The sequence below is a fragment of the Staurois parvus genome, unplaced genomic scaffold (genome assembly GCF_062004578.1).
Source record: "Staurois parvus isolate SC_StPar_1 unplaced genomic scaffold, SC_StPar_1.0 ptg000195l, whole genome shotgun sequence".
Lineage (NCBI taxonomy): Eukaryota > Metazoa > Chordata > Amphibia > Anura > Ranidae > Staurois > Staurois parvus.
This window is the reverse complement of record NW_028317991.1, coordinates 3,317,916-3,341,255: the sequence shown is the minus strand read 5'-3', so window position 1 is coordinate 3,341,255 and position 23,340 is coordinate 3,317,916. Positions and strand designations below refer to the sequence as shown.

General features: G+C 41.8%; 1 protein-coding gene across 1 annotated transcript in view; it reads left to right on the top strand.

Annotated features, from left to right (window-relative positions):
* The window catches only part of DSCAM (DS cell adhesion molecule), a 765,341-nt gene that overhangs the window by 134,161 nt on the left and 607,840 nt on the right, over window positions 1-23,340 (top strand). The window contains exons 2-3 of the mRNA XM_089677896.1: window positions 8,665-8,982; window positions 11,025-11,162. Coding sequence (XP_089534022.1) covers window positions 8,665-8,982; window positions 11,025-11,162 — 456 coding nt within the window. The remainder of the gene's footprint in view (window positions 1-8,664; window positions 8,983-11,024; window positions 11,163-23,340) is intronic.

Below are 23,340 nucleotides of genomic sequence, written 5' to 3'. Positions count from 1 at the left end.
CTGCCCGGGACACGGCCATCCTGGGACAGCTTAGTTAAGTTTGATTGTCCTGACAAAAATATATATTTTTTTTTAGGTTTTTTTTTCTTTGTTTTATTTTGTTTTTCAGGATAACCTGATACTCCTGGCCTCCTATGCATATATATATATAATTATATATATATATATATATATATATATATATATATATATAAATTCACCCTCTTTCCTTCCTTGTAGCACCTTGTGAAGGGCAAACAAATTAAGTATGGTGATGTTACTGGCTTTTAGGATGGTTGCACCGGCTCTTGTTTGGCCAGAGGGAGCTTGCGTTGTCAAAGTAATTTCATGTTGGTTTTTTGACAACTGACCCCATGTATAAATATAATATCAGCTCTACAAATATTATGTAGCTTGAACATGACTGTGGCACTTTTGTAACACACTGGAGCTTAGGTGCCCAAGTGTTTACTAGGAGGACAATCTTGGTGCCGGAATTTTTAGAAGAAAAAAAAATGGAAATTGTTTATTATAGAAAATGCAAACTAAGGGGGTTATTTACTAAAACTACAAGATCCAAAATCTGGTGCAGCTCTGCACAGAAACCAATCAGCTTCCAGGTTTTATTGTCACAGCTTAATTGAACAAGCTGAAATTAGAAGCTGATTGGCTGCCATGCACAGCTGCCCCAGAGTCCTCCAGTTTTAGTAAATCTCCCCCTATGTGTTGTCAACCTAGTTTACTAAAACGTTTGTTTTCCTTAAAAAAAACAATGAAAGTATGTGTACTGCTTTATTAAGTATGTTCTGTGCAAAATTATCTTAATCATTTCAGAAAAAATATAATTCTAAGCAACTAATGATATCCATCAAAGACTTCAACTGAGCTGAAAATGTATGTAAGTGCTGTGTATGCAATTCAAAAAAACCTGTTTCACTTGCTAAAAATATTGTGAAGTATTAACTCCCTATTCGCTCTGATGACTGTTATGAGTTAGCATTGTTCCCACCTATCTCTGTGGATGGTAATGTGCACAATGCGAAAGAAGGGGGGGGGGGCAGGGGCATTCTGTAGTCCTGTTCTAGGGTGACAGCACTACAGTGAGTGAGTGTTGTCACCCTAGGACAGGAAGTGTGTCACTGGCAGGATCAACAGGTCAGATCAGCAAAGGGAAAAGGAAATGAAAAAAAAAAACCTAATACAGTCGCTCCGTTTGCTATTACAAGAGAGCTGACTGCTGGCTCAAAAAATGGTACCGGGGTGCAGCTGCAGGCATAATCCCAGTACAACCACTTGAAGACCAGTGACATACCAGGTATGTGACTGGTCAGCAAGTGGTGAAGGACTGGTGAATATAAAAATGAAATGGAGTGGACCTGATGTCTGGGTATAAATGCATCTTAAGTTTTCTTCTGTAGTTTTAATGGAGTTTACTTTATAATATGTGTAAATGTTGGCAGCATTGATTTGCCGCCAGCTCCTGCCAAGCTGACCAAGGGCTCCTCTCCTCTTCTTCTTGGGATAGAGTACACACACACACCTGTAAAGAGATCAAATCTGCCATATAGTGACTCACAGCCTCAACACCTGAAGCCTACCTTCACTAGGGCACTCACATTCTCTTGACCCAAAGCCCACCTCTGCAAACAAAGGAATGTCCACTCAGGTCGCTTTTCAGTGATTTACTGGTTAACATTATGTTTACCAAATTTTGTCACAATGGCTTCTCAGCTTTTACATTTCCCGATTAATGATTAACAGGGAAAAACACATCAGTGGCACCAACTCGAACTCCAAAAGGCCAGCCATCTTCACATATTCTCCTACATGAGTCCATCTATAGTGGGTCCTCACACAGAGACTCTCTCTGGGCCTAGGCTTGGAAGGCATTCTGCTCTCCAGGTTACAAACCTACATAGTGTAAGTCATGGGTAGCCTGTTCCCTCATTCTGCCCAGGGTCACACCCAAACCTAATTATAAAGGGGCTCAAATTCCACCTACAGCTACACCCAAAGGAGGGGTTCTTTTACAAGGGGTACTAACACCTGCTTACATACACTCACCAGCCACTTTATTAGGTACACCTTGCTGGTGCCAAGAAAATCTCCCCCACACCATTACACCACCACCACCAGCCTGAACCGTTGATACAAGGTAGGCTGGATCCATGCTTTCATGTTGTTTACGCCAAATTCTGACCCTACCATCTGAATGTCGCAGCAACCAGTCTGCCCATTCTCCTCTGACCTTTGACATCAACAAGGCATTTTCATCCACACAACTGCCGCTCACTGGATATTTTCTCTTTTTCAGACAATTCTCTGTAAACCCTAGAGATGGTTGTGCGTGAAAATCCCAGTAGATCAGTAGTCTTTGAAATACTCAGACAAGTTCGTCTCTCACCAACAATCATGCCACATTCATAGTCACTTAAACCCGCTTTATTCCCCATTCTGATGCTTGGTTTGATCTTCAGCAAGTTGTCTTCACCACATCTAGATGCCTAAATGCATTGAGTTGCTGCCATGTGATTGGCTGATTAGCAATTTGTGTTACCAAGCAATTGAACAGGTCTATCTAATAAAGTAGCCTGTGAGTGTGTGTGTGTATATGTGTGTGTATATATATATATATATATATATATATATATATATATATATAATATATATTCATTTGTATCCGACTCTCAGAAATTCTATAAGACCGTTCTCTGACCAACATGTCTGATACGCTTGAAAGTCTTTTCCATAGAATTTTCTTGGTAAAAGAGGTAGGTCACCAGGTCTTTCCTAAATCCTCCCCCATTGCTTATCTTAGGACTGGCATGCAGATTGTGATAACACACGTTCATAGCCAACTTGTACACACATAGTGCCCAGGTCTTTTTTTTTTTGAGAAAATAGGTGCAGGTACTCTCCCCTTCCAAGTCACCCCTTGTCTCTGCCCCTATCCACCCCCGAGCACCGTCCCTTGGTTCCACCTCCCAGTACCGCTCCTATTAGATAATACATAACCAAGTATCATTTTGTGGTAAGTAATTTGTATGGAATAACAAGAAAAGCTGTAAAATAGACCCCCAGCAACAATGGATCCTAACCAGAAACAATGGACCCCTTGCAACAAAATACTTCCCCAGCAACAATTGACCTCCTCCAACAACAGACCTCCCAGCAGCCGTCATCAATAGACTCTCCAGAAGCCAGCAATGATAGATTTCTTCCAGCAACATAAGATCCCCCAGGACAATAGATCCCCCACCAGCAACAGTAGACTCCACTTCTCCCCTCACAATAATATATCCTCTCCAGCGACAATAGATCCCCCAGAAGCCAGCATCAATAGATCCTCCAACACATCCCAGCATCCCTTGCCATTACATAAATTCAGTCCTGGATGAGCTGTTCCCCCGCATTCCCACCAAAAAAAAGCCCTGCTAGTGCCAATTTAGATAGGGACCAATTAACCTACCAACATGTCTTTGAATTGTGAGAGGAAAGCAGAATACCTGGAGGAAACCAACGCTAACACAATGTGAACATGCAAACTCCATGCAGCCACCTTTCAAAGGCTGTTTTTTTTTTTGGCACACTCCCACAATTCTTCATTTTACTCAAATTTCGTATTTCGAAGAGGCCCACTGACACAGGCATGTTACAACGGCCTAAAATGAGAATATGGAATGTATTCCCTGTAGAGGCTTACACTGGGCTATAGGCAGATATCTCAGATGTATTTCTCCCAGCGCTAAAAGCTGCCCTTGCTGAGACCTCTTCCATTAGAATCCTGTGTTCACTCACTTGGACTCCTCCTCAGTCAATGAATCACATATCAAGATCATGCTAAGTGCATTGAGGAGGCTCTGTTTTAAGCGTGACCTGCAATTCGGTTTTTGTGACGTTCAGACTTTGACCTTGCTAGCTGTGGTGGCAGATCCCTATTTATAGCGGACAATTTAGCTATTGGCCACATTTTTTTTTTAATGTCGTCTTAAAGGGCAACTATAATGTAATTTCATGGACTTTTCACTTTGAGTTATTACTATAACATTTACCCGAAAGTAATTTAGATGAGACTTTCAGATTTTTACTTGTTTAAGACACACACACACATTATATATATATGTGTGTGTGTATAAATATATTCCAAGACAGTCTTGAATATGATTGGTGACTTAGTAATGTCTTTTACTTTGTTTATACATCTGTCTTTTTGTATGTGTGACAAGCAGCTAGTTTGTTGTGGGTGCTCCAAAATCTAAAACAGGCGCTTTCCAGGATCTCTGAGTTATGGAGGAAGGTGGGGGGGGGGGGGTCAACTGAGAAGGTAGTTTATACTCTCTGTAGTCAACTGAGCAGGTAGGCTATGCTCTCTGTAGTCAACTGAGCAGGTAGGCTATGCTCTCTGTAGTCAACTGAGCAAGGCTATGCTCTCTGTAGTCAACTGAGCAGGTAGGCTATGCTCTCTGTAGTCAACTGAGCAGGTAGGCTATGCTCTCTGTAGTCAACTGAGCAGGTAGGCTATGTTCTCTGTAGTCAACTGAGAAGATAAACAATGCTTTATGTGGTCAACTGAGCAGGTAGGCTATGCTCTCTGTAGTCAACTGAGTGGGTAGGTTATGCTCTCTGTAGTCAACTGAGCAAGGCTATGCTCTCTGTAGTCAACTGAGCAAGGCTATGCTCTCTGTAGTCAACTAAGCAGGTAGACTATGCTCTCTGTAGTAAACTTAGCAGGTAGGTTATGCTTTCTGTAGTCAACTGAGCAGGTAGGTTATGCTCTCTGTAGTCAACTGAGAAGGTAGGCTATGATCTTTGTAGTCAACTGAGTGGGTAGGTTATGCTTTCTGTAGTCAATTGAGCAGGTAGGCTATGCTCTATGTAGTCACCTGAGAAGGTAGATTATATTCTCTGTGGTGAACTGAGCATTGCAAATAATTCACTTTTAAATTTGACAGGAGACTAACTTGATTGACTTCTGTCCACATTGGTAAACCCAGCCCTGCTTCATGATAGCCCCAACTCCTATCGTTCATCTGTCATATTCCGGTGCTTTCACTGGCCATTAAAGATATGACATTTTTCAGCTTAATGAAGTGGGGTGGAGCTAAGACGATGGGTCGGGGCAAGGCTTTATCTTCACTTGGGCAGAAGCAAGGCCCCCATGGGGGCCTACTGGGGTAGGACTCAAGTAGGTCATAAAGACAAAGGGATCTGTTTGAAGACCAACAAATCAAAGGTTCTTACATACTCCACAACAAACAGGTTTTAAGAATGGTATCAGCTTAGAAATGCAAAATTTTAAATCAGCTCAGATCAATGTTTAAGTGGACCTACAAAATTTATGACATAAAAAGATATCAAGATCAAGTTTTCCTAATAACAGAAAACAGAGCTTTGTATATTTTTTGCTTTGGATAAGGAAGGATACCTTCTAAGGACGGTATCTAACCAAAAAGTATCTGTCGGGTTTCTGTTGCAGCCTTGGCTATGTGATCATCCACATGGGAAATGATGGGCATCACAAGCATCAATGCCCCTGTCCATTTTGTCCATCAGCTAAAAAAATGTTTTGGTTGGAGTTCCACTTTAAGAGGAGCTTGGCCATTTCCCCTTTTATATGGTGCATGACAACCAGTCCCCGAATGCCGCGATTATGGTATAATTGACATCTTTGCTGCTAATTGCAGTTGAGGCTTTATGGCCTGGTGATTGGAAATAATCATTTTACACTTTAATTGGTGAGCATGTTTCTTTTTCAGACCATCAGAGAAGGAAAACAAGACTCGACTCGTTAGGTGATAATGAGTGGGAGTGTTTATAATGCTGGCTGTACAAAGATTAGTCAGCGCCGGCGACGCTTGTGTTGTGTATCAGGCTATTTATGCTGAAAGGTGTCAAGTAGATGTTTATAATTGTAATATTAAAGTGGCTTTCTTTTAGAGATTGCTTTGAGATCATATGGAAAGCTCTCTCTTTTTGATGTTTGTATTCTTGGTTCTGTTGGCGCATTGTCACCTAAATAAAAATAAAAAATGGCAAACCGCATCAAAACACAGTGTCGCTTCATTAACAACTTCATAGCACATTAGTAAATGAGAGACACCAGTATTTAGTGAGATCCTGCGAATTATGAGTCATTACGGAATTTAGCGTTTAGTTAGGAAACACATCTGTGTGAAAGCATGCCTGCTAAGAACTGCCTGACCGTTTAAAGAGAAATTTCACTTTAAGTGCATTTACCATAAGTGTGCTGCAGCATCCCTGACAAGGATCACAGAAGTCGGCTCTTGTATTTGCAGTAAAGGATTAAAGTTGTTGGATGCTATTCTATGTATAACAGTTGTAAAACATCCAACGCATTTTGGCTGTCAGGCCTTAGACACAGTTTGCTGAAACGGGTTGGTTGTTTTACAGATGTTATACAGCTGGTATACATGTTTTTGCAATAAAGATAGCCATTGCTATCTGCCTGTCTGCCTGGCAGTACTAGGGTCGCCAGTTTAAATCCCAACCACGGCACCACCTGCCTGGAGTTTGCATGTTCTCCCTGTGCCTGCGTGGGTTTCCTCCGGGTACTCTGGTTTCCTCCCACACTCCAAAGACATGCTGGTAGGTTAATTGGCTCCTGTCTAAATTGCCCTAGTAAGTGTATGTATGAATGTAGGTTAGGGATCTTAGATTGTACACCTCTTGAGGGTTAGGGACTGATGTGAATGTATAATATATATGTAAAGCGCGGTGTAAATTGATGGTGCTATATAAGTACCTGAAATAAATAAATAAATAAAATAAATTGCTGGATGCCATTCCAACTGCAGATTTCTCCTCTTGTGATCCATGTTGCTTAGAGGCATCAGCAGCCTGAGCACAGGATGGAGCTGGAATGTGGGAAGGTAGAAGCACTAATACACCTGTATCCAGTATCCCTGACAAGCCCCATAATTACCTGTCTAGGCTCCTCTGAGATCTTGTTGCAAGGCCTGCTTGGTAGTGCAAAACCTCTTGAAAATCCCTGCTGTAATGTTGTGCTCCTCCTGTGCTTGCATGCATCAGTCTACTGTAGTCCAGGTGGATTATGGACTTTCCATTGGAATGTACAGAAATTGGTGCTCAGGAACAAAGGACAAAATAGGAAGGATTTTCAGGAAGAAGATGTGTAGTGCTGCAAGTAGGGTAATGTGGCTGGGGAAAGTACTGGGATGCACTAAGGGTAAGTGCACTAAATATACATACGTCCTCTAAGTTTTTGATAGCTTGAGTTTGATAACTTGTGAATCTCTTTTGCACCGCAATACTAGCAGATAAAGGGGGTTATTTACTAAAACATAGAAACGAATCAGCTGAACAAGCTGAAGTTAGAAGCTGATTTTCTACGATGCCTAGTTGCACCAGATTTTGAGTGTACCAGTTTTAGTAAATCTACCCCAAAGTGTCTGTCAATTTTCTAGACCGCTTTCCAACCTGTTCTGTTATGGACAGGTCCAGAATATTCTGTAAGGATTGCATCTTCTGGGGAAACAAGCTTAGCAAGAACTTGAATCTATGGCCAAACCAACATCTAGTCTAGGTTATCAATTTCTTTCATATGTTGCAAACCGTTACCCCTTGGAGGTTGAGGTGGTCCCCCAGGTGGCTCAGTGGGCTAGTATCTAAGGGTGGAATTGTAGACTCAAGGAGTGGAAGAAATTGGTCACCAGAACTTTAGAACATATAGGAGAGCTTATTAAAGCACAATAAACTCAACAGAATTGGTTATGGCACAATATGTGAAAAGCGGCAAATTGCATCTCTACTAGCAACAGTCAATACAGAAACGAGAACCTTTAAGTCGAGATTGATGATTTGGTACTTTTCAGACTGCTGGGCAGTTTCGGGTCACACAAATACCCTTTCAGTTGAGCCACCAGACTTCCTGCAATGTCCATAGGTAGCTGCCTCTATACAGCTCTCTAGGACACTCTTCTGCAGCTCCTTCCCATGGTGCTCCAGGAAGGGTCTAACGTTACTCAACCTGGACCTGGACACCCTTCGGCAAGGCAGTGCAAACCATGCAGGCCCAAGACTAAGACCCACTCTTGGCTACGCCCTCACCAGGGGGGCTGGTCTTAGAGGCAGAGGCCTTCAACACAGCTTTGTCTCCTGGCAACAGCCCAGAAGGCAAGGACAAGAGACCCCTCTGGAAGGTCACCCTAAATTTGTATATCCTTCCCCACCATGCAAACAGGCAATAAACCTAATTATTGGCCAGGGAAACCTAAATATTCATAACTCAGAATTATTTTTATCTTCTTACTGTATTGCGAGCGATATGTGCAGACAGAAACATACACTAAATGTAGCTTAGGGAAAACCCATTGAAAGCTGAACTATAACAATTCAGAGCTCAGGCTGACTACAGACTAGCAGCAACATTCAGTTTAAGCCAGGGGTGCTTCTGTTTAGGGCGTATATAACAACATATAAATGCTGCATGTACAATGCACTGCAAATGTTATAGGCCTCCAGGCAGCAAATTGAATGTATTATTGGGGAACCTAGTTGATTTTGGGGAACAGCAGGAAAAAGTAAAAATGTCAAAGGGGATGTTTGCTTGTTTTGCCTGGTTGTATTAAAGAGCTAAGGTGTATTTTTTGTTAGAAATGTATTTTTCACAAGTCTTTTTTTTTTTTCTTCTTTCTTTTTTTCTAGTTTCTAGTGAAGATCTACATACCAGCCTATATTTTATCAATGCATCTCTGCAAGAGGTAGTATTTGCTAGCACCACGGGGGCTCTGGTACCCTGCCCTGCAGAAGGAGTCCCTCGTCTGACGCTCAGATGGTACCTAGCAACGGGCGAGGAGATCTACGATGTCCCTGGGATCCGCCACGTCCACCCCAATGGCACTCTCCAAATTTTCCCCTTCCCTCCTTCAAGCTTTAATAACTTAATCCATGATAATACTTACTATTGCACAGCCGAAAACCATTCAGGGAAAATCAGGAGTCAGGATGTCCACATTAAGGCCGGTGAGTAAATTAACTTACATGTACTATGCTTATACCTAAACTTTTTTGAAGTGACTTTTCCTTGCTTAAAATGTGCCCAGGATAAAACGGAGCTGAAGATCAAAAGATTGATCGATCCCAGTTCTCTTTTGAAGGGTCTCAGATCCTATCCTTAAGTTGTATATGGGGACCTCTACTTCTTTTTAAGTTGTGACTGACCCCTTCCTGGAGGTAACCTGCAGCCAGTTAATTCTCCAATGGCAGAGCTTCTCTTTTCCACTATATATGGCAGCCATGACAAAACAAATATCGCTGGTATTCTGAGATGACAAATGGTTGGGCCTGGACAATCTAAATTTCTGACTAACTACTCTAATAGTATAAGGATAAGGATATTGTATTGTCATTCCATAATCATGTTCTACATCAGTGGTCTCCAAACTGATGCCCAGGGGCCAGAAGCGGCCCTTTGATTGCTTTATCTGGCCCTTGGGACATTATTTTATCCACTAATACCAACAATGGGGCATATTTCCCTCAATGAAGGGACACAATTCCAATGACCCCAACGATGGTACACAATTTCGCCCAGTGACACAAACGATGTGGCACAATTCCTCCCACTGACACCAAGGACAGTGTCAGTGTTTTTTCCCACTGACGTCAGGACTTTTTCTTCTCCAAATGACCACAGTCCGGCCCATAAAAGTCTAAATGACAGTAAACTGGCCCCATTGTTTAGAAAGTTGGAGACCCCTGTTCTATATGAAAGGAACAGAATTAAGTACTGGTGAACAAACAAGGTACTCAGGCCCATGGTTACAAACAGCTCATAGACACAGAATTAGACAGGCCTTAAAAATTATACCCACAAAATGCATTAGCACTTTTACTACTGAAGAAGCCAATTCAACACCTCCTTCATGTATCTATTACAGATTTTGCTTAGTCTACTTAAAGGTACCCTAAAAATGTATTCTTACTGGAGACAGTCACCCTCCTTTTATGTCCTGGTTGCAACATAAATCGACAGGAAATATGAAGTTTTACAGTTGCCATTAGAGCAAGAGTAGAAGGACACCCCCATTTGAAACAGATTTTCTCTCACGTACTGTTGACTCCTGCTGATAGGAAGTCCTAGCAGATCTGCACACTTTAGGCTGCCTGTAGGAAACTACATGGGGTATGAAGACAAGACCAGTCACCCGACACAAAGACAATAACCAGCAATGACCAGTCTTTAAACTTTGGCACACCCAAAGTGTTGTATAATAAAGATTGTAGTGCAGCCTTTCTCAACTAGGGTTGTTTCAGAGTTTGCTAGGTGAGGAATAAGCAATTTCTGCATCCTAAAAATGTAAGCACTGATACTAATGATCTTTTTAGCCATCTAGCAAATTCTTCCCACTGTACTCCAATGTGAGTGAAGAATTCTTCCCACTGATCACCATTATAAAGGGAGGCTTTTTCTGATTGACCATTAACGTAAGGGGAGTTTTCTTTCTATGAACTACCAAGGGGCATTTTTTCCACTGACCTTCAATATAAGGGGCATTCTTTCCACTGACCACCAATATAAGAGGCATTCTTTCCACTGACCAACAATATAGGGAGCATTCTTTCCACTGACCACCAACATAAGGGGAGTATTTTTCCTACTGACTACCAATGTAAGAGGCATTCTTTCCACTGACTGCTAATGTAAGCGGAATTCTTCCCACTGACCACAAAATAAGGAGCATTCTTTCCAATGAACACCACACTGATGTTCTGTGAGCTGTAGATATAGTAATTATTGGCAGGTGTTCCCTAAGACCTGAAATATATCTCAAGGGTTCCTCCATGTTAAAATAGTTGAGAAAGACTTCCCTTATGGCTGCAACATTAAATCCATTACCACCTCTATTTTATTCCCTATTAAATAGCCAGGAGGTGAGGAGCCAATTTCGAAAAGGGAACACAGGCTGCGATATAAATAAAAAATAGCATTCAAATTGGTTTATTCATGTCCTCTATCCTCTGTAGCCAATATTCCTGACTATCACTTGCGTATTTCATTGTAGTGTTACGGGAAGCCTATACGGTCCGAGTGGAAGATCAGAAAGCCATGAGAGGCAATGCAGCAGTCTTCAAGTGCATTATCTCCTCCCCAGTGGAGGCGTATGTCTCCTGGGAGAAGGACACAGTCTCACTTGTCTCAGGTAAGTGGCCATATTTAGGTCTCAGTGTTGTACATTACATGGGTATACCAGGATTGCCTTCTCCAGGACCTCTGAGGATTCCGAAATATCCAATTGCTGGGTTATTGCTTTTGTCATTTGGCTACCACTGTGAAGGAATTGGCATCTTTTATTAAAGTCTTCATGCTCCTCCTAATTAAGTTTTGTCTCTCAGGGTTACTAAACTTCCTGATTGTACCTGTGTGCTGCTGTGTTTGTGATGAGCTAAGCTGTTTAATTTCATATTAAGGGAAGAAGAAAAATGGACATAGAAATGTTAACTAATGATTGAGACTGGATAGAAGTGGACCTATCACCTGCACAAAGTAGACACCAATGTTTTGTCTTCATTAGAACATATCTGATTCAATCCTTGGATTTGGTGGCATCACTATTGTATTGTATTATCGTAAATAATGCTGCTTCTGTGATCTTATTGTTTCTGATGAATTGCTAGCCTGTGGTCTTGTATTTTTTTGGTTCAAGTCACACAATGGCTTTCTTTTTTGTGTTCACTGGGGTGGGTATTGAGGAGCACACAGTACAAAAGGTCATGATACTCAGAGGTCAAATCAAAATGTTTATAGCATAAAGGTATCAGATGAATCCAATGCATTTCAGGGGAAATACCATCTTTTGTGTTCTATCAAAGACAGGAACTTCCTTTGTCATAAACCAATCTCATCTGTAAAAACATGGACAACATGAAGGACTTTACTTTGTGAAGCCCTTTTATACCTGTTGAAGGTTAACTATATCCTAGATCAGTGGTCTCCAAACTGCAGCCTGGGGGCCTAATGTGGCCCTGTGCTTACTTTTATCTGGTCCTTGGGGATTAGTTTCTGCCACTAACAATGGGGCACTATGCCTCCCATTCATACCTATGATGTTGCACTATTCCTCCCATTGATACCAGCGATGGGGTACTATTCATCCTATTGATACCAATGACAGGGCACTTATTCTCCGTTTGGTACCAATGATGAGGCACTATTCTTCCCATTAACACCAACAATTGGGCACTATTCCTCCCATTGGTACCAATGATGGAGCACTATTACTTCCACTAATACCAATGATGGGGCACTGTTTACTCCCACTAATGGCAAGGCATTTTCTACAACCACTGGCCACATTCTGCCCCTCTAAAGTTTGAAGGACAGTAAACTGGCACTTTGTTTAGAAAGCTTGAGATACCTGTCCTAGATCATGTTTTGGCTCTGAAAAGAAAATGTAAATTAATAGAACATTAAACAGCTCTTGTCATGCCAAGCTGACTGTATTATGCAGTCTTGTTACACCCTGCTAGTACTCCCACCCCACATGCAAATATTAAATGTTTGGAAAATCGACATACAGATGCTACTAATATAATGCCAACACCAATAAGAGACATTGTTGCAATGTGCTATGTAGTAGGCATGTTTAGCTTTAGTTAGAATTTGAACGGCTTCCAGGGGCAGAACTGCAGGAATTCAAAATGCATACAGGCACATGCAGGATCTTGGTGAGGTTTGATTTTAGAAATAGAACCTTGTTTTATGTGTCTCCCTATGCAGGTTTGGACTTATTCTATTATGCACAAATCAATCTGCATCATGCAGAAGCCCATAATAAACCATCCTTTGTAGCTGTCTAGCTTAATCAAAGGGTCAGTCTACTTAAATGTAGTATGTTAGTTGTGTTAGGCCTCATATACTTCGCCATATACAATTCACACAGGATCTTGCTGAAAACATAAAAAGCGGTCCATGCAGCATCTCAATTCATGCAAACTTATGTCCACATGAGCTGAAAAGTGTACTATGCACAGTCATTCTACAATTGCACTGTTGCTGCTGCCTACACATGTTTACATCTCCCTCTGAATAAGTGATTAAACAATACAGGCCATATACAATTCATGTAGGATCTTGTTGGCAGCAAGATCCTGTGTAAAAAGCAATCCGTACTGCATCTTAGGTCATACAGTCTTACATGTGCTTATGATTGGATTGAAATGTGTTTCTGTGTACAGTCATTCATTCATGTAGAGTACAGTCATTCTACATCTGCACCATTGCTGCTGTCTACACATGTTTATATCGTCCCCTGAATTAATTATTAAAGTAAATCAAACCATGTGCAGGCAGTGGCGGCAGAACAGTCAAAGATATCCTGTTGGGGAGACAGTCTGGACCGTTACTGCAGGATTGGGCAGCTTTGCCTTGGTGGTTTGAGCTGAGGAGGATGTTTGTGAGACAGTAAAGTTCCTGCTGTACTTTGGAGCATGTTTTTTTTGTCCTGGGTGAACCTCTACCCCTCATGTGGTCCTGTAGCCTGTGGTTGGCTCCATCCTGTTTGGTTTCAGTCCTTTCTCTATTGGTGGTGGTGAGATATATCCTCCTTTGTTATATGCTGGGACAGAGTCCTCCTAATGATGTTGCAATGCCACATGCCTAGTGAAGGGGTCTTGCTTGAATCTGAAGCGTCGCTATCTTTCTCTGTTATGTGATCAACTAATAAATCTTTGGACCCTTTTATGGATTGCTGGTGAGATATTTCTTGCCTTGAGGTCCTTCCGGTCTCCAGCTGGTGGTCGTTACAGCACCCACTCACTCTTCAGCTATTTTCAGAGATATTTGGGGTTATTTATTAAAACTGCAAAATCTGGTGCAGCTCTGCATAAAAACCAATCAGCTTCCAGGTTTTATTGTCAAAGCTTAATTGAACAAGCTGAAGTTAGAAGCTGATTGGTTACCATGTACAGCTGCACCAGATGCTAAGTGCTCCAGTTTTAGTAAATCCCCCCCATTGCATTGCACCACCATCACTGCCTACATATTGTTTACCTAGGCAGCATCTGACGGTGGCGCATATGGCCATGTTCATTTAGGCTGCATGCATGTAAACATTTATATAATTATCCCGCACCTCCTAATAAACTGTGTCTAAATAATTCTAGTGCTAAAAAAATATATATATATATATATATATATATATATATATATTTATCAAGGGTGGCTGTAAACAACAATGTGTTCCCACAGTATTAAATGTAAATGAACCTGATAATGTGATGCTGCGCCTCCCAAAAAATGTGCTCTCAAAACCAATATCCAAGTATAACTTATAAATACATCCAATACTATGTGATTATGCCCTGGGTATATATACACGGTTCACTTTTACACAATCACTATAATGGCATACCAAACCAACTCCAATCATAACTCTAAACATATATCATTTCACTATATTTGTGCACAAGATAGTAAAAAATATAAATCAATATAAAAAATATATATTAAAAAAGTCCAAAAAGTGAATATTTAACTTCTTTAATATATCTATGTTCCACCTCCTGTGCTCACTCCAGATCAAGTAAGCGTGTCGCATAAACTGACAAATAAATAAATCTCCTGTGGATGAGAATAAAGATCATCAAATACATTTTAACAGTAAATATTCAGAAATGGGGACTGCATTTTTAAAGGGCCAGGCTACCTATTTTGAGTGATCTGCATTGTGAAGATAGGAGTGATGGGACACCAACCCAAAAAAAGGCTACATACATAAGAGGAACTGATTTAAGGACCCCATATAATGGAAATAAACGCATATGACATGTAAATGGATAGGTCCTTAAGCGGAGATTGAATGGTAGTGGCAAACACGCTTACATGATTTGGTGTGAACACAGGAGGTGGAATATAGATATATTGAAGTTATATATTCACTTTATGGACTGTGGAAGTTTTATATATATTTTTATATTTATTTATATTTTTTAATATCTTGTGCACAAACACATAGTATTGGATGTATTTAGAATTTACACTTGGATACTGGTTTTGAGAGCACATTTTTAGTGAGGCGCAGCATCACGTTATCAGGTTTATGTACGCATGCAAACACAAATGTGTAGAGCATAAAATATGGTCAAAATTGGTCCATGTTCCCACATTTTTTCTTCTTTTGGTTTACACAGCTAAACACTACAGACCTAAATGGAGCTGTTTGGTTGGGTCCATAGCATAAAATACTACATTATATTGCCAAAAGTATTGGGACGCCTGTCTTTACACGCACATGAACTTTAATGGCATCCCAGTCTTAGTCTATAGGGTTCAATATTGAATTGTCCCGCCCTTTGCAGCTATAACAGCTTTAACTCTTCTGGGAAGGCCGTCCACAAGGTTTAGGAGTGTCTATGGGAAGGTTTGACCATTCCTCCAGAAATGCATTTGTGAGGTCAGGTGCTGATGTTGGACGAAAACGCCTGGCTTGCAGTCTCCACTCTAATTCATCCCAAAGGTGTTCTGTCGGGTTGAGGTCAGGACTCTGTGCAGGCCAGTCAAGTTCCTTCACCCCAAACTCACTCATCCATGTCTTTATGGACCTTGCTTTGTACACTGGTGTGCAGTCATGTTGGAACAGGAAGGGGCCATCTCCAAACTCTTCCCACAAAATTGGGAGCATGAAATTGTGTAAATATCTTGGTAAGCTGACGCCTTAAGAGTTCCCTTCACTGGAACTAAGGGGCCAAGCCCAACCCCTGAAAAACAACCCCACACCATAATCCCCCCTCCAACAAACTTTACACTTGGCACAATGCAGTTAGGCAACTACAGTTCTCCTGGCAACCACCAAACCCAGACACGTCCTTCGGATTGCCAGACAGAGGAGCGTGATTAAGCGTGATTAATCACTCCAGAGGACACATCTCCAATGCTCTAGAGTCCAGTGGTGGCGTGCTTTACACCACTACACCTACCACCTCATGGCTGAGTTGCTGTTGTTCCCAGTTGCTTCCACTTTGTTATAATACCACTAACAGTTGACTGTGGAATATTTAGTAGCAAGGGAATTTCATGATGGACTTATTGCACAGGTGGCGACCTATCATGGTACCACTGAGATCCTGAGAGCGACCCATTTTTTCACAAATATTTGTAGAACATGTAGAAATGTTTGTAGTCTGCATGCCTAGGTGCATGATTTTATACACCTGTGGTCATAGAGGTGATTGGAACACCTGAATCCAATGATTTGGAGGGGTGTCCTAATACTTTTGGCAATATAGTGTATGTATAGACTATGCATTATGGATCTGAGCACAGTGTACTGTACACATGTGCAAGAGCCCTTAGTGTCTTGGACACCCAAACACTGAGATCTCCTTGACCTAACGCCCAACGCCTTTCCCATTCATCTAAGAGGTTTGGGTGTCCTGCTTATCTTTGTGTTTTACAGCTTTCTTCTCTTTATATTCCATATAATTCAAAATAACTAAAAATCCAACAGAAAGGGTGGGAGATGCTCATTATGAGCACAGAAGGGGGGCAGACCAAAAAACTCAGAGCAGACCTTTCACCAAAAGAATCTATAGGAACTAATAGACTGGTGGGTTAACTTCTGGGCAGACTGACCCCTCAAACTGATTTATTCATGTGTCTACGTATTTATTTTGCTTGGAGGAACATCACACCGCCCTTGCTTTTTGTGCCCTTGTATTATAAAAATCTGTTTGCACATATCACGTCTCACAAGCAGCAAAACAAAGCAGCATTAGACGGTGCGAGGTGATCTTTTGTGGTTTTCAAAGACTAAATTGTGGTTTGACGTGGTGATGGAACCTCTGGGCTTGTGGCCTGTGATAATGTCTGGTTGCCTAGCAACAGGGTGACTTGAATTGTGTCTTGTTCTCTTACAATAGGCCCGGTGTCTGGATGAAAGCTGGATTGTATTGGATAGTGCTAGGCAATGTTATTTGCTCTAGCATACCTGTAGCAAGCAGGGAGGGGGTTGAAGCGTGTAGTTCACATGACGGGTGCACAGGGCAGCTATCTGCAATGATTGTCCAAGAACATGGCTGTTCGGCCATGCTGGGGCTTGTAGATCTACAGCAGTTAGCCTACACGGGAAAAGGGGGGGGGGGGTTTACTAAAGGCAAGTAGACTGTGCACTTTGCAAGTGCTGTTGCACTCTGAAAGGGCACTTGCTCTAGAGCTTAGTAAATGAGGGTAAGCACGGCTTACTTCCATCATCCAATCAGGTGCAAGCATAATGCAGTTTTTTAAAATGTTCCTTGCATGTGATTGGGTATTCTTTGCAAAATTAAGCTTTACTTCATTTACCAAGCTCTATAGCAAATGCCCCTGCTGAGTGCAACTGCATTTGCAAAGTGAACAGTCTGTTTGCCTTTAGTAAATCAATCCAAATGGCTCTGTTCTCAACAAAAATGGGGTGTCCCTCAAACAGGGAGCCCACATTTTGGGGATTCATATGTATACTACCCTACCCGTGCCCTCTGCTCCTCACAGGACCTCCTAATCTCTAGCTCCCTGGTCTCCTCCTCCCACGCCCGATTGCAGGACTTCTCCAGGACTTCCCCCATCCTCCGGAACTCCCTACCCCAATCCATCAGACTGTCACCTACCCTCCTCACCTTCAAGCGCACCCTGAAAACCCTCCTCTTCAGGGAAGCCTACCCCAACCTCACCTAACACCCGACCTCACCTAACAACTAACCTCCTCCACTCCTCCCGCCACTCCATCCCCCACAGCCATCTCCTCCTGTGCCACCTTCCCCTCCCTCCTAGATTGTAAGCTCGAAAGAGCAGGGCCCTCGAACCCCTCGTGTATTGTATTGTTACTGTCTTGTATCATGTTCTGTCCCCCTTGCTACTGTACAACTCTGAGCATACCCTTTGGCGCTATATAAATACTGTATAATAATAATAATAATAATAATAATAATAAAGCCTGATGTACAATCTGAGAGTCCAAAAACTTTCAACATTTGTTCAAAAATGATAACATGGAACATCCAGCGCATTTTAAGGGCACTTTATTAAATCAACCCCAGGGTCTTATGTTGATAAGGGTGAGTTGTTGAGTTGAGTTTCCTACCTGCACTTGCGCATCACAGCTAAAAGTTGAATTCTATGCAGATTTAAGTCCTCGTGCACAGTTTAAAAACGCTGGTAGCATCAGCTGTATGAATTTGCGTTAAAAGCACAAGCTTTTCCGCCTTTTTTTGGTGTTTTTTTTACATTAGCGTTTTGCCGCGTTTAGTGGTGTTTGTCGGCATTAGTGTTTTTACACAAAAAAATAATATTTTGGCTAACAAAAAAAAAAACATTCAAAAACGCTGGTTTGCTGCGTTTACAAGCGTTAGAGCATTTTTACAGCTAAACAATTCCTCTCGAAACCCACTAGTTCTGTTTTTTTTTTTCCAGCCAAAAACGCCCCTGCCAAAATATGCTGATTAAAGCCTATGTTTGCATGGACACCTAAGCTGGAGGATTTACTGGCTGTAGAAAAAAACGCCAAAAGCCAAAAACAGCTGCTGTAAAAATGTCCCGTGTGCATGAGGACTAAAAGATACAAATGAATGCGGCTACATAATCATTAATGCATTTCTTTTTTTAATGCTAATCTAAGGACTTAAATGTGACCTGATATCAGCCTCTTACATTCCCAGTACAGCAGAACTAGAGTATAAGGCAGGGGTGGGCAAACTTTTTGACTTGAGGGCCGCAATGGGTTCATATATTGGACCCGGGGGCCGGACCAAGAGTAGATGAATGATGTGTATGTGTCATCCATAGTAAGTATAGTAATATTCCCCCATAGTAAGCATAGTAATTAATCCCCCATAGTAATTCATCCCCCATATAGTAATTCATCCCCCATATAGTAATTCATCCCCCATAGTAATTCATCCCCCATATAGTAATTCATCCCCCATATAGTAATTCATCCCCCCATAGTAATTCATCCCCCATAGTAATTAATCCCCCATAGTAATTCATCCCCCATAGTAATTCATCCCCCATATAGTAATTCATCCCCCATAGTAATTAATCCCCCATATAGTAATTCATCCCCCATATAGTAATTCATCCCCCATAGTAATTCATCCCCCATAGTAATTCATCCCCCATATAGTAATTCATCCCCCATAGTAATTCATCCCCCATATAGTAATTCATCCCCCATATAGTAATTCATCCCCCATAGTAATTCATCCCCCATATAGTAATTCATCCCCCATATAGTAATTCATCCCCCATATTAATTCATCCCCCATATAGTAATTCATCCCCCATAGTAATTCATCCCCCATATAGTAATTCATCCCCCATAGTAATTCATTCATTTACCTTTGCTCCGCGCGTTCCTCTCGCCGTGTTCCCGCGCCGTTCCGGTCTTCAGGGCAGACTGTGAGAGGAGCCTAGCTCCCCTCACGTTCGTCACGCTGCCCCGCCTACACACATCCTGACAGCATCACGCTCCACGGGCCGGATTAAAAGGTCCGCTGGGCTGTATATGGCCCGCGGGCTGTAGTTTGCCCATTGCTGGTGTAAGGGGTAGGAGCATTAGAAAAAGCAGAACAGTTCACATGCTGACAAGTATGCTGATAGGAGGAAAGAGCAGAACAAGGAGCTTTTCACATGAGCGATCCAGTCCGGTCTTCCTGTCAGTTTTTCAGGTGGACCTGATTGGACCCTCCATTCAGCCCTATGGACAGGCAAGTGTAAATGGACTTACATAGCTACTTAGCTTGTCAGGCTGAAAAAAGACAAAAGTCCATCCAGTTCAACCATTAAAAAAAAAAAAAGTTATAATCCTATACCCACAGTTGATCCAGAGGAAGGCAAAAAAAAACCCAGCAAAGCACGATACAATTTGCTCCTGCTGGGAAAAAAATTCCTTCTTGATCCCCTGAGAGGTAATCGGATATTCCCTGGATCAACTTTACCTATAAATGTTAGTATCCTTTTCTTCTTCTTTCAGGTACTTATATAGCGCTGTCAATTTACGCAGCACTTTACATATATATTGTACATTCACATCAGTCCCTAACCCTCAAGGGGTGTACAATCTAAGGTCCCTAACTCACATTTATACATACATGGACCAATTTAGACAGGATCCAGTTAAGCTACCAACATGTCTTTGGAGTGTGGGAGGAAACCGGAATACCCAGAGGAAACCCACCCAGGCACAGGGAGAACATGCAAACTCCATGCAGGAGGCGCCATGGTCAGGAATTGAACCCATGACCCATTTACTGCAAGGCAGACGTACTAACCACTAAGCAACACATTGCGCTTTTACTATGCGCATCTGGTGAGTGCGCATTTTTATCAATTTCCTGCATGGATTAAAGTCACATGGAATAATTTGATACCACCTGTGCAACAGGATTTGTGTGCAGCACAATTTTCTGACCAGTGTTTCTCAGACCCTCACCATCATATGAACACTTTCTTTGCTTTATGACTTTCATACATATATATTGTACATTCACATCAGTCCCTAACCCTAAAGGGGCATACAATCTAATAGCTCCTATTCATACATACACATATTAGGGCCAATTTAGACAAGAGTCAATTAACCTACCAGCATGTCTTTGGAGTGTGGGAGGAAATCAGAGAATCCAGAGGAGACCCACACAGGCACAGGGAGAACGTGCAAACTCCAGGCAGGTGGTGCCATGGTTGGGATTTGAACCAGTGACCCTAGTACTGCCAGGCAGAAGTGCTAACCATTTAGCCACTGTGCCACCCAAGTATCCAGTTATATTTTGTGTATCTAAGAAAGAGCTTTATCAGCTTGTGTTCAGTTAAATCAGCCTACCTCCAACCCGGTCTGCTACAAAAACAAAAAACACAAAAAACAAAGGGGGATCCATCCCTCTCTGTCTAGGCAGATTGGATCAGAGGGCAGTCGGGTGTAAATGGACAGGGGAGACCAATTGCTCCCAGCTGTCCATAGAGCACAGTGGGTTGTGTCCATGTCCGCTCTGCATAAACTGAGCAGACATGGACCTGTCATCAGCTCACTCTGCTCTGATCAGCAGGAGATCAGCAGACATGTCCTCTGCTGATCAATTGGAGATTGCCCCATGTAAAAGGGGCCTAACCCTAGGTTCACACCTAAGCGTTTTCTGCAGTGTTTTGCATTTTGCAGAAACGCAGTACAGTCCATTTCACATGATTTTCTCTGGGAAGGGTTCACATCTCCACGTTTTCACCCGGTGAGTTTTTTTTGGAAAGGGTCAGGGACTTTTTTTAATACAAAACGTTGCGTTTTTGGTTCTATAGACTTCAATGGGAATGCTGCAAAAAAGCATGTATTGCGGTTTTGCCATGTTTTGCGTTTAACCACTTGCCGTCCGCCTGCTGTTTTTAAACGACAGGGTGGTGGCACTCCAGGGGCGGGTTGCCGTTCATAAACGGCACCCACTATTTCTAGTTGTGCCCGCTCCCTGGGAGCGCGCAGCACCGCGATCCGGTGCCCGCTGTGTCCTCCGGACACAGTGTAACACCGATCGTCGGACGGGACCTCTGTACGAGGTCCCGATCATGTGATCACTGATTGGCCAATCAGTGATCACATGCAAAGTAGTAAGCAAGATGTCACTTGTGATATCATTGCTTACTACGTTTGAAATCTGTGAATGATCACAGAGCTCACATGGTACAAGGCTATTCACAACATCCTTGTACCATGTGACAAGCTGTGACCAATCACAGCTTACACAGTATTTCTCAATGGCTGCAAGAATGCAGCTGGAGAGAAGGTGAAATGATTGCTTTTACATCCTATATGGGTGTAAAAGCAATCACTGTAAAAAAAAAAAAAAAAAAAAAATCTTCATCACCCCCAAGTAGTACAGTGTCACCATGGTGACACTGTACTGCTAGGGTGAAGGTATGGAAAAAAAAACAAAAAAAACAAACATAAATAATAATATAAAAAAATTTAATAAAAAATTTAAAAAAAAATGTTTAAAAATTATAATTTTTGGTTAGAAACTAATTTGGCATATTTTTTTTTTTTTAAAAGATAACAGAATAAATTTTGGCCAAGATTTATGATGAAATATTATTTATTTGCAAAATTTTATAAGAAAAACACTTTTTTCTAAATTTTTGGACTTTTTCATTTATATAGCAAAAAAAATTAAAATCCCAGCGGTAAATAAATACCACCAAAATAAAGCTTTATCTGTCTCAAAAAAATGGTAAATAATTCAATTGTCATTCAAAGTGTGATAGCACTGAAAGCTGAAAATTGTCCTGGACAGGAAGGGGGTAAAAGTGTCCAGACAGGAAGTGGTTAAACTCTGCCTAGCAACAAGAAAAATAAAATAAATGGAAACAGAAACCGCAACACGCATCAGAAACGCAAGTGCAAGAAACGCAAAGCAAAACTCAATGCAGAAACGCCTCAAACGCAACTTGCATAGGTGTGAACCTAGACTTACAGAGATAAATTCCTCACTGTATTGCTTTTGCATTCATGGTCCAGTCATAGGCTGGGAAGGGTCCAGGATGACCTGGTCATAGAATACATAAGTTGAATGGTGCTGGCTGTCAGACTACAGTAAGGAGACCTAAAGGCAACAAAAAAAACGTACTGCTGTATTGCAGCATGAGCTGAGTTTGTAATTTATATCTTTTGAATGGGCTATTTATTTTCATCATTTTTTGGGGGGGTTGGAGTTCTGCTTAAGCCCGGGTTCACATATATGCGGTGCGGTATATCGCATGTGATTCGCACAGGAACCGCACTGCCTTTCTGTGCAAATCACATGCAATTTGTGTGCGGTGCGATCGGAGCCGTACATTTTATATGGCTCTATTCGCACCGTAAACGTGCACTAGAATCGGATCGCTTGGGTATTCACACCTATGCAATCCGATTCTGCACATCGCACCGCATTTTGCGGACCGCTTTCAGGGTGTTATTAACTTAACATACACACCTGCAGCCATACATTTTGTATTTCTCTATTCACACTGCACCCGCACCAAAAACGTGCAGGACCCCTTTTTTTGGTCCGCACTAGAATTGGATTGCATATGTATTCACACCTATGCTATCAGATTCTGGACATCGCACCGCATTTTGCGGACTGCTTTTGGGGGTTTGTAACTTAACATACACACCCACAGTGGTTCGCATGAACCGGGTGCGATTCTGATGCGGTTCAGAATTCGCACTGAAAACACTGCAAATTCCACACTGCATCAGTGTGAACCCGGGCTTAAAGTGTACATCAGGGTAAAAAAAAAGAAAAACCATATTCAGTACCTCTCTGCAATGCAGGCAAATGCGCCCATGTGTTATTTGTTAATCTGCTGAAGGCAAATAGACT